The 18,238-nt window shown below is 39.6% G+C and overlaps 2 protein-coding genes and 1 pseudogene across 3 annotated transcripts in view; 1 reads left to right on the forward strand and 2 right to left on the reverse strand.

Moving 5' to 3' along the window:
- The window catches only part of CX3CR1 (C-X3-C motif chemokine receptor 1), a 107,708-nt gene that overhangs the window by 29,850 nt on the left and 59,620 nt on the right, over positions 1 to 18,238 (forward strand). The window contains exon 3 of one of the 2 annotated variants that reach the window (XM_058443019.1): positions 15,432 to 15,537. The gene's annotated coding sequence lies outside the window, so the exon portion shown is untranslated. Of the gene's footprint in view, positions 1 to 15,431; positions 15,538 to 18,238 lie in introns of those variants that run through there. The other variant, XM_058443020.1, reaches the window with a different exon arrangement.
- On the reverse strand, positions 11,596 to 12,557 carry LOC116473641 (heterogeneous nuclear ribonucleoprotein A1-like; annotated as a pseudogene).
- Positions 14,282 to 18,219, reverse strand: CCR8 (C-C motif chemokine receptor 8). Its single transcript, XM_032162010.2, has 2 exons — positions 18,097 to 18,219; positions 14,282 to 15,640 (listed from the first exon to the last, which is right to left on the reverse strand). Exon 2 carries the CDS (start codon positions 15,624 to 15,626, stop codon positions 14,559 to 14,561), a length of 1,068 nt encoding a protein of 355 aa, XP_032017901.1. The 5' UTR covers positions 15,627 to 15,640; positions 18,097 to 18,219; the 3' UTR covers positions 14,282 to 14,558.

Raw genomic sequence — 18,238 nt, forward strand, 5'->3', positions numbered from 1 at the left:
CACAAAAAACTGGTTGGGATCAGGTGTGCCATCTGCATAGAGCAGAATCTCTGGCAGCCCCCACCCCACTCTTTTATTATGCAGGTGGGTTCTTAGCTTGGGCTGCTCCTATGCTGTGCATGAGTTAAAAAGAGGAGGAGAATTTCTATGCCTGGTCCTAGGTACCTCTTTGCAGCTGCAGGCATCCCCCCACCCCCATGCAAGCTTCTAGCTTTCTTATCTTAGTTTGACCCCAAAAAAGGGAAAGGAAAGTGCTCATTAAGGCCCACTCTTTTTACTGGGACTCATCATATGTATGTGAAGTTTGGTGATTACCCAGAAAGCACTCCCTCTGTGCAGGAGTTGATTATCTAGGTTTTACAGCCTCATCTTCCAGACTCCAGCTGCGTGACTCCTAAACCATAATTTCTAATCTTGTGGCTAATTTGTTAGTCCTACAAAGGCAATCTAGTCCCCAGGCAAGAAGGAGATTTGTTTTGGGAAAGGACTGTTATCATCTTTGTTTTAAACTATAAACTATAAACTAACTTCCTCCCAAAGTTAGTTCAGCCCACGCCCAGGAAGGGACAAGGACAGCTTAAAGGTTAAAAGCAAGATGAAGTCAGTTAGGTTAGATCTCTTTCACTATCTCAGTCATAATTTTGCAAAGGCAGTTTCAGCAGCTGTGGGGAGAAGGAGACCTGTGCTTTTTTAGCTGTAGCATTCTGGAGTGGAGTCTCCACCGTACTGAGCTGGGGTGGTGGGGTCTTAACTACCATAGACTTTTGCTTTCTTTTATCAAATTTTTACAGGTTTTCTTGAATAGATGTTTCTTTACTTGTTCTTTGTTGTTGGAACCATTTCCAGAGACTTTAAATGACTACTTTTTTTTGGTCATTTTCACCAGTTTCATTGGGAAGCAGGTCAGCAAAGCTCCTTATGGTGTCATGAAAGAAGTCAATCTCTTTCTTATAATGTTTTGCAAATTACACTTCTCTAGCCAAAGAAATCACTTCTTTATGCCATATCTAATGACATCAAGTTCAAGAGTGCAACATCTAAAAACATGCTTGGGCATTAGTTTTCATTGAATGACTTTAAGCCATTGACTCAGTAAGGATGCTGTTGAATGAAAATTACAAAATAACCTTCTTTTTTATGAGCTCTTCTTATAAGTGACTTAAATAATAGTTGTATAAAACTTTTAAAATTGTGAAATATGCACACATTCAGAAAAGCATACAAAATAACAGTATATTGCTCAGTCAACACCTGTGTAACCACTACTCAGATCAATCAACAAAATATTGCCAGTATCCCAGAAGTTCCCAGTTCCCTGATTCAGCTACTACCTCATTCTTTCCCTGCCCCCACCTACTCCCACCCAAATACCCAGTATCCTGACTTCTGCAGTTATCCTGTCCTTGCTTTTGTTTATAGTTCATCACCACCTAAGCACGCATTTTTAAACATTATAGTTTAGTTGCCCACCTTTTAAACTTCATATAAATGAAATCATATAATATGTTTCTTTTTGTGTCTGGCTTCTTATGGTAAACATCTTATTTGTCAGATGCAGTCATGATTTTTTATGTAGGTGCAATTTTTTATTTTTTATTTTATTATTTATTTATTCATTCAGCTCACTGCAGCCTCCGCCTCCTAGGTTCAAGCAATCCTCCTACATCAGCCTCCTGAGTAGCTGGGATTGCAGATGCATGCTCCACCATACCTGGCTAATTTTTGTATTTTTAGTAGAGACGGGGTTTTGCCATGTTGGCCAGGCTGGTCTCAAACTCCTGACCTCAAGTGATCCGACTGTCTTGACCTCCCAAAGTGCTGGGATTACAGGTATGAGGCACTGCAACCAGCCTATTTTTTATTTTCTAGGGACAGGGTGTCATTATATTGCCCAAGCTGGTCTCAAATTCCTGGCCTCAAGTTGTCCTCCTGCTTTGGCCTCCCAAAGTGCTAGGATTATGGGCATAAGCCACCATTCCCAGGCCATAACTGTGATTTTTAAATAGCTATTTCTATCTATTGTTATTTTAGAAATTGTTATTTCTGATTGAAGTTAGCCTTCCTACTGTTGATGTGATATTGATAGATATTATTTCCAGTTTGGGGCTTACATTAGTTTTCTATGGATGCTGTAACAAAGTATCACATATCAGGTGACTTAGAACAATAGAAATGTATTGTTTCAAAGTTCTAGAGGCTAGAAGTCTGAAGTTAAGGTATCAGCAGGACCACATTCTCTCTGAAGCCTGTAGGGGAATCTTTCCTTGACTCTTCCTAGCTTCTGGTGGTTTGCTGGCAATGCTTGGTGTTCCTTGGCTGCCCGCTGCATAACTCAAATCTCTGCCATCCTTGTTACATGTATTCTGCCTGTGTGGCTTTACATCATCTTCCCTCTGTGTGTGCCTGTGCACACATTTTCACTTTTTATAAGGACACTAGTCATATTGGACTGGGGTCTACCCTAATGGCCTCATCTTAACTTGGTTAGATTTGCAAACATCCCATTTCCAAATAAGATCACATTCTGAAATACCAGGGAACAAGATTTCATCATATTTTGGTTTTTTGGGGGGTACAATTCAACCCATAAAAGAGCTGTTATGAATCATGTCCCTATAAGCATTCTTGGTGCACAGATGCATGCATTTTTATTGGATTTATACCTAAGACTGGAATTGGTAGGTCGTAGGATATGTGTATCTTCAACTGTTGTAAATAATGCCAAACAGTTTTCTAAAGTGATGGGATCACTTAGTCTCACCAGCAGTGTATAAGTGTTCCCTTCTTCCATATCCTTTCCAACACTTAATATTGTTAGTCTTTTAAGTTTTAGCCATTCTGGTGGGTTTATAGTGATATTTTATCGTGGCTTTAATGTGTATTTCCCTCGTTATTAGTGAAGTTAAGCATGTATTTATTCACTTTTTGACCATTTAGACTTCCTCTTTCAAAAATTGTCTGCTGTTATTCCCTGCCCATCCTTCTACTGATTATCTGTCTTTTTCATATTGGTATGTAGAAGGTCTTTCTTTAGTTTAGACATGTATGCCTCCTGGGAATCAAATCTCAATGAGTAATGTTTCTACTCATCTTCTGAGCGAAGGCATTGACAGCTTTTGTTCTGGACTAACTTTCCTTGGCTTTTTGTATAGCAAAATATCTTGTAAGATACTGCCCCTTTTTGGAGTGAGGATAAATTTCTCTGCTATCAGGAAAATAATGTCTCCCTCCAGGGCAGGTTTGCTAGCAGTTCCTTTAAAACATTGGGTTTCCAAAGCATGAGGTTCCTTGATTGTAATGCATGCCCACTGCATGCACAGCATCCACGCAGGCCACCCTGCATCACCACTTAAAGACATGGGGTCAAGGAGAACTATGTCTTAAAGCTCCTGCTTACTTGAGATCTAAACACCCTATATTTTATTTTTAATTTTTTTGTTAGAATTTTATAACTTTCCTTACAAAAGTAATACATTTTTATTACTGACAATTCAGAAACTATGGATGAGCAAAAGGAATCTTCCTGTTTTGTTCATTTTGAGACTACAGAATTGCATAGAGAAAAATGTATCAAAACCTGCTGATTCAAATAAATTATTTTCAGAATGAACACCCAGAGTTAGGACAGACTTAACAAACCTATAAATTTTAATACTATCTAGAGAAAATCAGTAACCCTGAGACACTGCCAGATAAGGTTCTCAAATGCCTTTGGGATCATCAAAGACAAGTTAAATAATGTGAGATATTGATCTGGATTTCAAAATATATCAAATCCATTGAAAAGTCAGAGGTTCTCTATTGTATATGGCTATGCAACTGAACTAAAGACATCATTCTCCAGTTATTCTTGATAAGAAAGAGTTTACATATTACTATGGGAAAGGAAAGGGGCAATTGCTGGCAGATATATAGATAAGGATTACCCAGGAATAATTCCATCTGAGTGAAATGGCTCAGGGAAGAGGCAAGTTGCCCCTTTGTTACCAAGAGGTGAATGTAATTTGCAGGTTGAGTGCTATAATCAAGAACAAATTACTCAACTAGAATCAATCCCTCCTGTTTTCTACACACACACACACACACACACACACACACACACACACACACACACACACACACACACACACACACACACACACACACACACACACACACACACACACTCTTCTCCCATTCCAAGGCCTGCTTATCTACTTTTGCCTGTGACAGGTTGGATATCCAAAGAAGCAGATTCTGAGATGGAGACTAGTATGCAGGAAGTTTTTTTGAAAGTACTTTTGCAATCAACACCTGGGAAAGAAAGGGAAGGAAAGAAAGCAGGACCGAGCAGAGAGAGAGCTGCACTGTGGTCTCAACAGGAACTTCAGCCGACTCTATCCTTCAAAGCAATTCCAAGTTGCAGTGAGGAGCTGGGACTTTATACCTTCATGTTTGTTGATCATGGGATGCAGGCCACCCTTTGAAGGAGGCAAGAGAGGCAGTCCCCAAAGGGACTGAGAGCTAGGCAATGCCTTCTGGTGGCTCTCCCAGAAGCTGGAATAATAAATTCTTTATTTCTGAACATCATAGCGTCTACCACTCTGTCTTTTAGTTAACAGAAGTCATTAACTTATTGGGTTAACTTCTGTTAATGAAAAGACAGAGTGCAGTCAAATTTCATGTATGGTTTGTGTTTTTGAATCTCATTTAAGGCATCTTATTTCCTTGTACTAAAGTCATGAAGATTTTCTTTTATATGATTGTTTGAAAGCTTTATTTTCATTATTATGTCTTGTCTATATTTGATACTTCACATTTAAAAAATAAATTATAAAATATTTTATGTCACCATTATTCCCTTTTTTTTTTTTTTTTTTTTTTCTGTTGAGATGGAGTCTCACTCTGTCACCTGGGCTGGAGTGCAGTGGGGTGATCTTAGCTCACTGCAACCTCCGCCTCCCAGGTTCAAGTGATTCTCCTGCCTCAGCCTCCTGAGTAGCTGGGATTACAGGGATGTGACACCACGCCCAGCTAATTTTTGTATTTTTAGTAGAGACAGCGTTTCACCATGTTGGCCAGGCTGGTCTTGAACTCCTGATGTCGTGATCTGCCCGCCTCAGCCTCCCAAAGTGCTGGGATTACAGGCATGAGCCACCGTGCCCAGCATCACCATTATTCTTAAAGAATATCTTCATTGGATGTGAAATTCTACTCTGGCATTATTTTATCTTAGTTCTTTAAAGCTATCGTTCCTTTTTTACTGGCTTTTACTATTGATATTGGGAAGTCTGATTTCACTTGCTGCTTGTTTGAAAATAATGTCTTTTCTAAAATCTGGCTTTAAAATTTCACTTTCTTAATCTGAAAAACATTTGGTTTCCACCAGTTTTTGGTATGCATATGTGTCAGGCTTTTAAAATTCTACTTGGGATTGTAGGACTTCTTCAATTTGTCTTTTTATGTCTTTCCTCGTACAGGAACATTCTCAGTCATTATATTTCCTAATATTGATTCTGCCTCATTCTTCCTCTATTCTCCTTTTAAGGCTCTTAAAAACATATGTTAGACTCTATCGTCTTATGCTGTATGCCTCTTACTCTCTCTATTATATTTTTATTTTTCTTCTTTTGTCCCTCCACACTTTATTCATGATATTTTCTTCTTGCCTATCATCCAGTTCACTAATTCTTTAGCTATGTCCACTTTATTGAAAATCTCATCCACAGAGTTGTTAATTTTAATTATTTTACTTTTTAGTTTCAAATTTTCTATTTAGTACCTTTCAAATATGCTCTTTTAAAAAATTATGATTTCCAGTTCTCTGCCAAAATTATCAAGATCTTTCTTTCTTTCTTTCGGAGATGGAATCTTGCTCTATCACCCAGGCTGGAGTGCAGTAGTACGATCTCGACTCACTGCAACCTCAGTCTCCTTGGTTCAATTAATTCTCCTGTCTCAGCCTCCGGAGTAGCTGGGATTACAGGTGCACGCTACCACTCCTGGTTAATTTTTGTATTTTTAGTAAAGATGGGGTTTCACCATGTTGGCCAGGATGGTCTCGATCTCCTGACCTCGTGATCCACCTGCCTCAGCCTCCCAAAGGTCTGTTTGTTTTGAGATAGGAGCTTGCTATGTTGCCTAGGCTAGAGTGTAATGAGTGGCTATTCACAGGTGTGATCCAACTACTGAGCATGAAAATTTTGACAGCCTTCATTTCCAACTTGGCCAGTTCATTTCTCCTTAGCATAGTTGTTTTTAAAGCCTAATTTTGCCCCATCTGTATCTGTTGCTCCTGTAGTTCTGCCCCTTCTGTTTTTTGCCTCTGGTCTTTCTTGTGTATGGTGTCATGTCTCTTCATGCGCCTGGCTATTTTTATCGTGTGCCAAAAACACAATGTAAGTTTTCAAAAATAATCAGAAAACTGTAGTAATGATTGACGAATAGAATGGTATTATCTTCCTCTAGAGAGGATTAATGTTTGATTCTGTCTGGTTCCTGGGGGAATGATAGCAACCTGAGATTGCCTCAAACCAATTTCTAAGGATTGAGAAAACTGTAAGTTAGGTGCCAGTTCCTTCAAGGGCTGCCCTATATCTGATTTACACTAATCTTAAGGAATAGCTCTAAGGGACCCATCCTAAGACAGAAGAGATTTGCCAGCATCCATTTTTGGAAGGTACTGAGGTCCAATTTTAATCTCCTACCCCCGTGAGTCAAAAATGTTACTGAGATTCTCAGGCTTGCAGAAGCTTTGTCTGAAATTGGCAATATCTCCAGGGGAAAAACAGACCCAAATGCTGGATTTATGTCTTTTCCAAGATTTTATAATTATCCATTAACTTTCAAGTAATTGGATACATATATATTTTTAATTTTTGTCCAGCTTTTTCTCTCTCCGCAATAGAATGGTTAGTCCAACATACCTCATTTGGTACTACCAAAGTTAAAAGTCAGGGTTCATTTTGCTCACAAAAAAAAGTGTCATTTGACTAAACGAAAAGAGCCAGACACTAGAGGTCCCATATTGTATGATTCCATTTATATGAAATATCCAGAATAGTCAAATCCATAGAGACAGAAAGCAGATTAGTGCTTGGAGTGGGATGGAGGGAGAAGGAATAGAGTGTGACCACTTAATGGATTTCCATTTGGGGTGATGAAAAAGTTCTGGAACTAGATAGTGGTGATATCTGCACAACATCGTGAATGTACTAAAAGCTCCTGAACTATACAGTTTAAAATGATTAACTGGTAAGTTTTATGTAAGTTTTACCTTCATTTAAAACAAAGGATTCTAACAGTAGGAGGTTTCAGGATTGGCCTAGCAACTCAATGATATGAGAGCTTTGAGTTGATATCTATTACTGATATGGTTGAGTTTAATTCTACCATCTTGCTATTTGTTTTCTATTTGCTATACCCATTTCCTGTTTTTTTGTTTTTTGTTTGTTTGTTTTTTGGCTTGTTTTGTATTTGTCAACTATCATTCTAATTTCTTTTTCTTCCATTAGTTTGTATTTATATGTACTTGTACTTTTTTTTGTACTGGTTATCTTATCCTAGAAATTTCAATACTCTTCTCTAATCTATTGTGATTAATTTTAAGTTAGGACTTAAATATTTGTCAAGTAATGTAAGAACCATGAAAATGTTTTACTCTGTTTACACCTCCATTTATCCCCTCTTGTCTTTGTGCTGTTGCTTTATATACTTTTATTAAATGTAAATGCACTAAACAGTACAATTAAGAGGCAAAGATTATTATACTGGATTTTAAAAATACAAGACACCTAGGCATGGTGGCTCACACCTGTAATCCCAGCACTTTGGGAGGCCAAGGTGTGCAGATCACTTGAGCCCAGGAGTTTGAGACCAACCTGGGCAACATGAGAAGACTCCGTCTCTACAAAAATACAATAATTAGCTGAGTGTTGTGGAACTTGGCTGTAGTCCCAGCCACTCTGGAGGCTGAGATGGGAGGATCACTTGAGCCTAGGAGGTTGAGGCTGGGGTGAGCTGAGATGGTGCCACTGCTCTCCAGGGTAGGTGACAGAGTGAGACCCTGTCTCAAAAAAAATGAAATAAAATAAAACAATTAAAAATAAATAAATAAAAATACAAAAGGTGGTACTCTTTGGCTTCTGCTTAAAATGAACAAACTCTCCAAGTGTAGGCACTGCTTAGAGACAGTTATGGCAGTGTGTGCAGGGACATAATACCCCTGGAATATTATGTGAATGTGAAATTCTATATGCTGGGTCATGGAGTCCCTTCTTGCTCTCCCACCTCCCCCACCAAGCTCAAGAGCTGGTTCGATAGGAGTGCACCCTGGCTTGATGTGCTTGGGAAGATGCCCATAGCAGAGCTACTTACACCCTGAGAAGAGACCTCCAGAGTCCAAAAATTTCAAGAAATATACCAATTTCTGAAGGATGGCAGCCTTCAAAAGATCTAAGAAGCAACCTTGGACATTTAGAATCAGAACTTCCATTTCTAAGTATGCTTACTGACATCAATGTAAAAAATTACAGTCTCCTTGGTATCCATGGGGAATTGGTTCTAGAACCCCCGAAGTATAGGAGGATGCTCAAGTCTCTAATATAAAATGGCTTAGTATTTTCACATACTCCTGTATACTTTAAATTATCTCCAGATTACCTACATTACCTAATACAAGGTATTTGCTATGTAAATAGTTATTATACTATATTTTTTACTTTGTATTTTTTTAAAAAATAAAAAATACAAAAAATATTTTTGGTAGTTGGTTGAATCCATGAATGTGGAATTGCTGATACAGACTGTATTCCAAGAAAACAGAGGCCTTAACCACTGAGATGACAGAAAAGAGTACAAAAGTTATACAAAAACACAGATTATCAGGAAATTGCCATGTGGTTAGATTTCAACTTGTATTTCAGATTCTGGAAATTAAGAATGAGAAATTTGTCTTTTGTTATTGCTGATCTCAACATAATAATGGAGCTCACAGAATATTCAGAATTAAGTGAATTTATGTCTAGAGCAGAAGAAAAAAGCGACCTTTTTATAGTTTTCAGAAGGCTACACCTTTTTGAGGGGTGGTATAAATATCATAAGCACATATTAAAACATTTTAAGAGAAAGCCATTTGGATGTTTTCTCAAGATGACTGGATTCAATGCCATTAGCCTTGAAGAGTGTGTCCTCTGTAATTGAAGTTACATTGTTTTTTTTTTTTTTTTTTTTTTTTTTTTTTGAGACGGAGTCTTGCTCTGTCGCCCAGGCTGGAGTGCAGTGGCACAATCTCGGCTCACTGCAAGCTCCGCCTCCCGGGTTCACGCCATTCTCCTGCCTCAGCCTCTCCGAGTAGCTGGGACTACAGGTGCCCGCCACCACGCCCGGCTAATTTTTTGTATTTTTAATAGAGACGGGGTTTCACCGTGGTCTCGATCTCCTGACCTCGTGATCCGCCCGCCTCGGCCTCCCAAAGTGCTGGGATTACAAGCGTGAGCCACCGCGCCCGGCCGAAGTTACATTGTTAAACCAGAAAATAAAAGATAAAAATTATTTTGAAATCTGAAATCAACCTTTTGTTTGCTCTGTAATGGAATCCCACAGAATATTTTACCTAAAAATGATTTTGTCTTTGTGGCAATAAAATCCTCTCTCTCTCTGTGAGAAAAGAAGAGCCCAAACTAAATTCTGCTTACAAAAGAATATTTAAGTAACATCAAAATATTATAATAATATAATATTAATATGTAATATATTATAATATTTAAATATAGGAGAGTTGTTTGGTTTAAAGTGAAAAAACATGGAAATACACAACATATACACTAATCAAAAGAAAAACCGGTGTGGCTATATTAATGCTAAGCATAGTAGATACTAAGACAAGAAGTATTACTGGAGAGAAAGAGGCATTTCATAATGCTAAAAGAGTCAATTCACTAAAAAGTCATAACAATACTATTTATGCATTCACCTAATAACATAGCTTCAAGATATATACTGCAAAAATTTACATAATTAAAATGAAAAATAGACAAACTTCCAATCATAGTTAAATATTCTAACACACAGGTTGAATATTCCTTATCCTAAATGCTTGGGATCAGAAGTGTTTCAGATTTTGGTTTTTTGTTTTGTTTTGTTTTGTTTTTTAGATTTTGGAATATCTGTGTATACATAATGAGATATTCTGGGGAAGGGACCCAGGTCTAAACACAGAATTCATTTATGTTTTATATATACCTTATACACATAGCCTGAAGCTAGTTGTATTAGTCAGGGTTTTCTAGAGGGACAGAACTAATGGAATATATATATATGAGTTTATTAAATGTTAACTCACATGATCCCAAGGTCCCACAGTAGGCCATCTGCAAGCTGAGGAGCAAAGAGAGCCAGTCTGAGTTCCAAAACTGAAGAACTTGAGTCTGATGTTCAAGGGCAGGAGGCATCCAGCATGGAAGAAAGATGTAGTTTGGGAGGCTAGGCCAGTCTCTCTTTTCACATTTTTCTGCCTGCTTATATTCTAGCTGTGCTGGCAGCTATTAAATGGTGCCCATCCAGGTTAAGGGTGGGTCTGCCTTTCCCAGCCCACTGACTCAAATGTTAATATCTTTTGGCAATACCCTCACAGACACACCCAGGATCAATACTTTGTATCCTTCAATCCAGTCAAGTTGACACTCAGTATTAACCATCACAGTAGTTTTATAAATTTAATTTAATTAACTTATTTATTGAGACAGAGTCTCATGCTGTTGCCCAAGCTGAAGAGCAGGGGCGTGATCTCTGCTCACAGCAACCTCTGCCTCCCAGGTTCAAGTGATTCTCCTGCCTCAGCCTCCCAAGTAGCCAGGACTATAGGCACAAGCCACTACACTTGGCTAATTTTTGTATTTTTATTTTTTCAAGACAATTAAATCGTTTATTAATTACACATGATAATGGATGATACACAAGCTTCATTCCCATCTATAATTTTACCTGGTACCATTATTCAATTTAGATATATTGCATAGGATGTGCCAACAATCATTTTTATAACCAATAATTACATGATTTTGCTTGGGTAATCCCTTTCAATGGTGAACTTCAGGTCACAACAATAACTATCAGTTCAACTACACCAAGGTTTCTGAAGACAATGTCTTCTCCACCCAAGCAGGTTGTATATAAATTCCAAATAGAACCTTTCATCACCCTGAAAGAATTCTAACTTCACACTGCTGGGGGAAATTTACCAAGATGGCTTCAGAGTAGACTAACCTTACACAGCACATTAGAAAAAGAAAGACATTTATTCAGCGTCATGATCAGACTATTACATTTAGCAATCAACAGCATAGGTGCAAAAAAAAAAAACTACATTAAGACCCTTTGTTGGAATGCTTTGCACTTTCCACAGAACAGAAACTAAAATAACCATTACACAATTAATCACAAATACAGTCCTCAAGATTTTTGCTCATACACATGAGTATTTGTCTAAAACATGTCTTCTTTGTAGCAGCTAAGCCCTGCCACCACTATGCTTGGTTGAGTTCACAAATATGTTGTAACCTGTAGCTTCCCTGTCACTTCTCTGGCTCTCCTCTCCTGCTAAGCTTTGTTTCCTAATTAAAATATTCTGCCACTGGCATAGCTACTGCTACTACTGGAACCGCCATAGCCACCTTAGTTTCGTGGTTTGGTAAAGTATTGGCCTTGGCCACCATAGGGGCCAGAGCTTCTGCCTCCAAAGTTTCCTCCCTTCATGGGTCCAAAATGTGAAGACTGATTGTTGTAATTGACAAAATCATTGTAGCTTCCACCACCTCCAAAATTGCTTCTATCATTACCAAATCCATTATAGCCATCCCCCCTGCCACCATATCCACCACCACCATGGCTGCCACCAAAGCTACCACGACCACTGAAGTTTCCTCCACCACCAAAGTTGTCATTCCCACCAAAACCACCTCCACAACCACCACCAAAGTTTCCAGAACCACTTCGACCTCTTTGGCTGGATGAAGCACTAGCCATCTCTTGCTTTCACAGAGCTTTCCTAGCTTCACAGTTGTGGCCATTCACAGTACGGTATTTCTGAATGACAGTCTTATCCACGGAGTCACGGTTGTCAAAGGTTACAAAGGCAAAGCCCCTTCTTTTGCCACTGCCTCAGTCAGTCATGATTTCAGTCACTTCAATTTTCCCACACTGTTCAAAATAATCTCTTAGGTGATGTTCTTCGGTGTCTTCTTTAAGGCCACCAACAAATATCTTTTTACAGTTAAGTGGGCACCTGGTCTTTGAGAATCTTCTCTTGAGATGGCCCTCTTTTGTTCCACAGTTCTTCCATCCACCTTGCGTGGCCTTGCATTCATGGCTGCATCCACCTCCTCCACAGTGGCATATGTGACAACCCCAAAGCCCCTGGAGTGCTTGGTGTTTGGATCTCTCATTACCATGCAGTTCGTGAGCATTCTCCATTGCTCAAAATGGCTCCTCAGGCTCTCATCAGTTATTTCAAAGTTCAACACTCCAATGAAGAGCTTCCTCAGCTGTTCAGGCTTTTTAGGAGACTCTGACTTAGACATGACAGCAGTGAGAAGACAGACTCTAACAGTGCTTCTTTGGTGGCATTTACAGGCAGAAAGGCTAATTTTTGTATTTTTAGTAGAGATGGAATTTCGCCATACTGGCCAGGCTGGTCTTGAACTCCTGACCTCAAGTGATCTGCCCGCCTCAGTCTCCCAAAGTACTGGGATTACAGGGGTGAGCTACCGTGCCTAGCCAAAATTTTTAATAATTTTGTGCATGCAACAAAGTTTGTGTATGTTGAATCATCAGAAAGGAAAGATGTCACTGTTTCAGCCACCTGTGTAGAATATTTGTGGTTGTTTGGCACCATCGTCTTTCCTGACTCTGAACTTATCTGAAGTATGCCATATATGTTGTTGCCAACACTTGGAATGCAACGACTAAAGACATAGTTGTGCATGCCTGGCACAACCTCTACCCTGTGATTTTGTCTACTGATGATGTTGAACTAGGGATAACTTTGAAGGATTCTGTATGTCAAGTGAAAAAAAAAAAAGTCTGACCTCCTTACATATGCAAAAAATATACTTCCAGAGTCTGCAGTAGGCTGAAAGAAGTGGATATTGAAGTTTTTGACATCAATAACGAGGCTGTTATTCATTGACTGATGGTGAAACAGCTGAAATGGTTCTGAATCAAGGTTATTCAGATATTGAGTAAATCATTGATACTACTGATAAGCAATCATTTTCTTACGCTTACTCACACGTAAGTACTTAAAAGTAAAAAATGTGACACACCATTAATAGTGAAAAAACAACATGTTCATGGTAACTAAGCAGCAGTAGCATCAGCAGAATACCTGTATCGGCTGTTAAACAATAACAACAACCAATAACGGTAAGCTTTCAGTCTCTACTTATGATACTGAGTTTTGATTGAAAGGTTACTGTCCACTATATATATATTTTTTTTTCGTGTAGTTACATACCAATATATTTTATTTTATTTTTATTTTTTATTTCTTTTTATTTATTTATTTTATTTTTTTTTTTTTTTTTTTTTTGAGACAGAGTCTCGCTCCGTCACCCAGACTGGAGTGCAGTGGCGCAGTCTCGGCTCACTGCAAGCTCTGCCTCCTGGGTTCACGCCATTCTCCTGCCTCAGCCTCTCCGAGTAGCTGGGACTACAGGCGCCCGCCACCACGCCCGGCTAATTTTTTGTATTTTTAGTAGAGACGGGGTTTCACCGTGGTCTCGATCTCCTGACCTCGTGATCCGCCCGCCTCGGCCTCCCAAAGTGCTGGGATTACAAGCGTGAGCCACCGCGCCCGGCTTTATTTTTTATTTCTTACATGAGAAGAAACATCAGACACAGTTGAGGGATCAGGAAGTGGGTCCTCCAGGGAAGATGAGGCATTGTGTTTGATGGCTTTTAAACGTCTCCTCTAGAGGCATCTGCCTCATCAACAATGTTTTTTGTCTAGAAGTCTCTGTTTTATAAGCTGACATAATTTCTTGTTCTGTTATGAATGCATGCTGCTCTAGTCCTTCCATAAGCCTGTCAAATATTTTCACCATGTCATCTACAGGCACTTTTTATGCAGTATTAACAGCATCATCTTCATTGTCACTATAATCACAATCACGTTGATTCAGAATCACTCCAGCTATTTCACCATCAGTCAATGAATAAACAACTGGAGCCTCATCATTGATGTCAAAACTTCAATATCCACTTCTTCCAGCCTACTGACAGGCTCTGGAGGTATATTTTTGCGTATGTAAGGAGGTCAGACATCTTTTTTTCACTTGGCATACAGAATCCTTTAAAGTTACCACTTGTTCAACATCATCAATAAACACAATCACAGGCTTGATGTTGTGCCAGGCATGCACAACTATGTCTTTAGTCATCGTGTTCCAAGTGTTGGCAACAACACATATGGCATCCTTCATGCTGAACTTTTTTTGGGAACCTTTCACACCCACACCTTTGCTCACTGCTACTAGCATACCATTCAAGAAAATGTTTTTATATTTAGTCTTCATTGATCCTCACAAAATGTAGTCTATGCTGGAGGAATGGGAGGAGTGCTGCTGGCAGGATGATGACTTTTCACAGCTCTCCCTAGGCATTTGTCTTCCTAGGTAGATGAAGATATGGCTGCAACTTTTCTGAAATATTTCTGAGAGGTGTTTCTTGAACTTCTCCCCCACAAAAGCATAGATAACAGGGTTCACACAGCAGTGAGTAAAGGAAATGATCTCTGTGACATGGGTGGCATAAGTCAGCTGCTGGCTTATGCTACATCCATCCAAGATGTGCATACTGTGCAAGCAAGTGAGGAAAAGAACCACGTTGAATGGGACCCAGAAAAGTAAAGATGCAATGACCACAATGAGCACCAACCTGATGGCCTTGGTCTTGTTGTGGTTTTGACACTTCTTCAGCTGGTGCAGGATTTTAATGTAGCAGAACATAAAGATGGTGAATGGGATCAACAAGCCTAAAATGTTCATTTCGAAGTTGGTGAAGATCTTCCACTTCAAAGTCTGTTGATTGTAAAATGAATAACACTGTAGAACACCATCTTCAGAGGCCACTTGGTAAAACACTAGCAATGGGATGGTAGCCATAATGGCGGTTAGCCATACTACCAGGCTCAGGGTTGTGCCCATCCTGATCGTCCTCACCTTTAGGGCATACACGGCATGGACAACAGCCAGGTACCTGTCCACACTCATGAGGGTGATGAAAAACATGCTGCTGTAGAAGCCAATGTAATAAAAGCCAGACACCACTTTGCACATTACAGTCCCAAACACCCACTGATCCAGCTGATAGTAGGTCTGAAAGGGGAAGGAGAAGACAAAAAGCAGGTCAGACAGGGCCAAGTTCAAGAGGTATACATCTGTGATGCTCCTCAGCTTCTTGCAGACCACAAGGACCAGGATGACCAAGCTGTTTCCCAGAAGACTGAATACAAACAGGAGGCAATAAAAGACAGCAAGGAGCAACTTGCCATTTCTCTGAGTAAGTTCCGAATCACAGGGGCTTGAGGAGATACCAGGGTAGTAGTAGTCGGTCATTGTTGTCACACTGGGGTCAAGTGTATAATCCATCAAGGCAGCGGGACCTGGTCACAGAGACACATAAAAGACACTCACTCCTTAAAAACATTTTTATTTTTTAAAAATTAAGGGGATGTTATGGACTGAACTGTGTCCTCCCCAAATTCACACGTTGAAGTGCTCAACCTCCGGTGTGGGTGTGACTATTTGGACTGAGTGAGACTATTTGGGCCTTTAAAGAGGTAATTAAGGTTAAATGATAGGCCGGGAGCTGTGGCTCATGCCTGTAATCCTAGCACTTTGGGAGGCCAAGGTGGGCGGATCACCTGAGGTCAGGGGTTCAAGACCAGCCTTGCCAACATGGCGAAACCCTGTCTCTACTAAAAATACAAAAATTAGCCAGGCACAGTGGGTGCATGCCTGTAATCCTAGCTACTCAGGAGGCTGAGGCAGGAGAATCACTTGAACCCAAGAGGTGGAGGTTGCTATGAGCCGAGATCACACCACTGCACTCCAGCCTGGGTGACAGAGTGAGACTCTGTCTCAAAAATATTAAAATTAAAATTAAAAAAAAAAAAGTTAAATGAGGTTATAAAGGCAGGGCCCTGGCTCTCACAGTGACTCACACCTGTAATCCCAGCACTTTGGGAGGCCGAAGTAGGCAGATCGCTTGAGGCCAGGAGTTTGAGACAAGCCTGGCCAACGGTGCAAAACCCCATCTCTACTAAAATTACAAAAATTAGCCAGGCATGGTGCCACACACCTGTAATCCAAGCTACCTCGGGAGGTTGAGGCACGACAATTGCTTGAACCCAGGAAGCGGGGGTTGCAATGAGTCGAGATCGCGCCATTGTACTCCAGCCTGGGTGACAGAGTGAGACTCTGTCTCAAAAAAAAGAAAACAGAAACAAAACCAAAAAAGGCAGGGCCCTAATCTGGTAGAACTAGTGTCCTTAATAGAGGAGAAAGAGACACAAGAAATTTTGCTCCCCTTGTGCATGGAGTAAAGACTATGTGAGGACACAGCAAGAAGGCTGAAATCATCAAGCCGGGTAGAGAAGCCTCACCAGAAATCAACCACATTGGCAGCTCAGTCTTGGACTTCCAGGTTTTAGAATTATGTTAAACAACATTTTCTGTTGTTTAAGCCACTCAGTCTATTGTATTTTGTTATGTAAACCCAAAGGAGTCAGCTAAGAAGAGAAAAGCCAAAACTTACAAAGAAAATGTAAATACCTATAGTTCCATCACCTAGAATTAGCAGCTGCTAACATATTCTCACAGTGCTTTGGGTTATTTTTTTTTCCTTCCTGCCTTCTTTTTTTCTCCCTTCTTTTTTCCCTCCCTCATTCCCTCTCTTCCTTCCATCCCTCTTTCTTTTTTTATTTCTGATGCAATAGAGATGAAGCTAATGTTCCCTTTAACTACACAACTTATCCCCATAACAGAAACAACAACTAAAACCAATTTGGTATGTATCATTCCAAACAATTTCCCCCTGTACTTTTACATATTTATATATATCCATAAACAATATATATTTTTGTGTGTTTACTTTTAACTTACATAAATGATATATTGTTTTTCCTTTTGTATTTTGCTTATTGTTTTAGAGCTATATCTGCATGATATTCATCAGTTTATTCTTTTAATTGCTTTCCTAAGCACCAGAAAAAAGATAACTTTATAAATGCAATAGAAAAATGATCCCAATTATACTAGCAATGAAAATTACTAGCATTACTAGGAATAAACCTAATAAAAATGCAATTCAGTTACATAAAAATTATAAAACTTGACAATTCTTCTCAAATTGTTATATACATTCAGTGCAATTTCAATCCAGACATATTTTTCCAAGGCATTTGTTTGCTTTACATTTAGACATTCCCTATCCACTCTGCTAGTTTTCTATGATTTGAAAGCACAGGCAAGCAATTTATTTATTTATTTATTTTTTTAGAGACAGGGTCTCACTATGTTGCCCAAGCTGGAGTGCAGTGGTTATACGCAGGTGTGATCTCAGACAAAGCCCTAACTCCTGGGTGCAAGCAATCCTTCTGCTCCAGGCTCTTGAGTAGCTGGGACTACAGGCACCCACCAGCAACTTCTTTAGTCATATGAAAGTTTGCTTGCTGGCTTCTTAAAAACAGTACCCAGGTGTCCTTCAGTTACCTGATAGAAGCCCTGTACCCAGCCCAAGGACAGATCTTCCCAGATGCCTGGTATTATAAAGGATCTTTTCTTATCTACCTTCCCACTCTTGTAGGAGTTTTCACTCTCTCCTAAAGGCCTGCAGAGAACATGGCACGATTTGCTCCCCTCAGCCAGAGCATGGGCAGCCACTAAGACACATGCATGTTTGTGGGCTCTGAGGAAATGCAAAGATTAAAAAAAAATTTTTTTACCTCTTGTGCTAGACCTCTGAAATTTTGGTCTTCCCTTTGCCTATCCTCTAAAGATATAAAAATGCCCCTGCCTACTCATGCCCTTCTTCCCCAAGGATGCTTATAGCACATACCTTAGTGACAGCCTTTGTTCTGGAGGTTTCAGTGTTGCCAATTCCTTCTTCACAAAGTCTGTATCCTCATGTGTGAGTGCAGCTCAATGAACAGCAGCCCCTCTGGAGGTGTCCTCCCACTACAAACAGCAGATGGAGAGAA

Source organism: Hylobates moloch, unplaced genomic scaffold (genome assembly GCF_009828535.3).
Source record: "Hylobates moloch isolate HMO894 unplaced genomic scaffold, HMol_V3 SCAFFOLD_8, whole genome shotgun sequence".
Classification (NCBI taxonomy): domain Eukaryota; kingdom Metazoa; phylum Chordata; class Mammalia; order Primates; family Hylobatidae; genus Hylobates; species Hylobates moloch.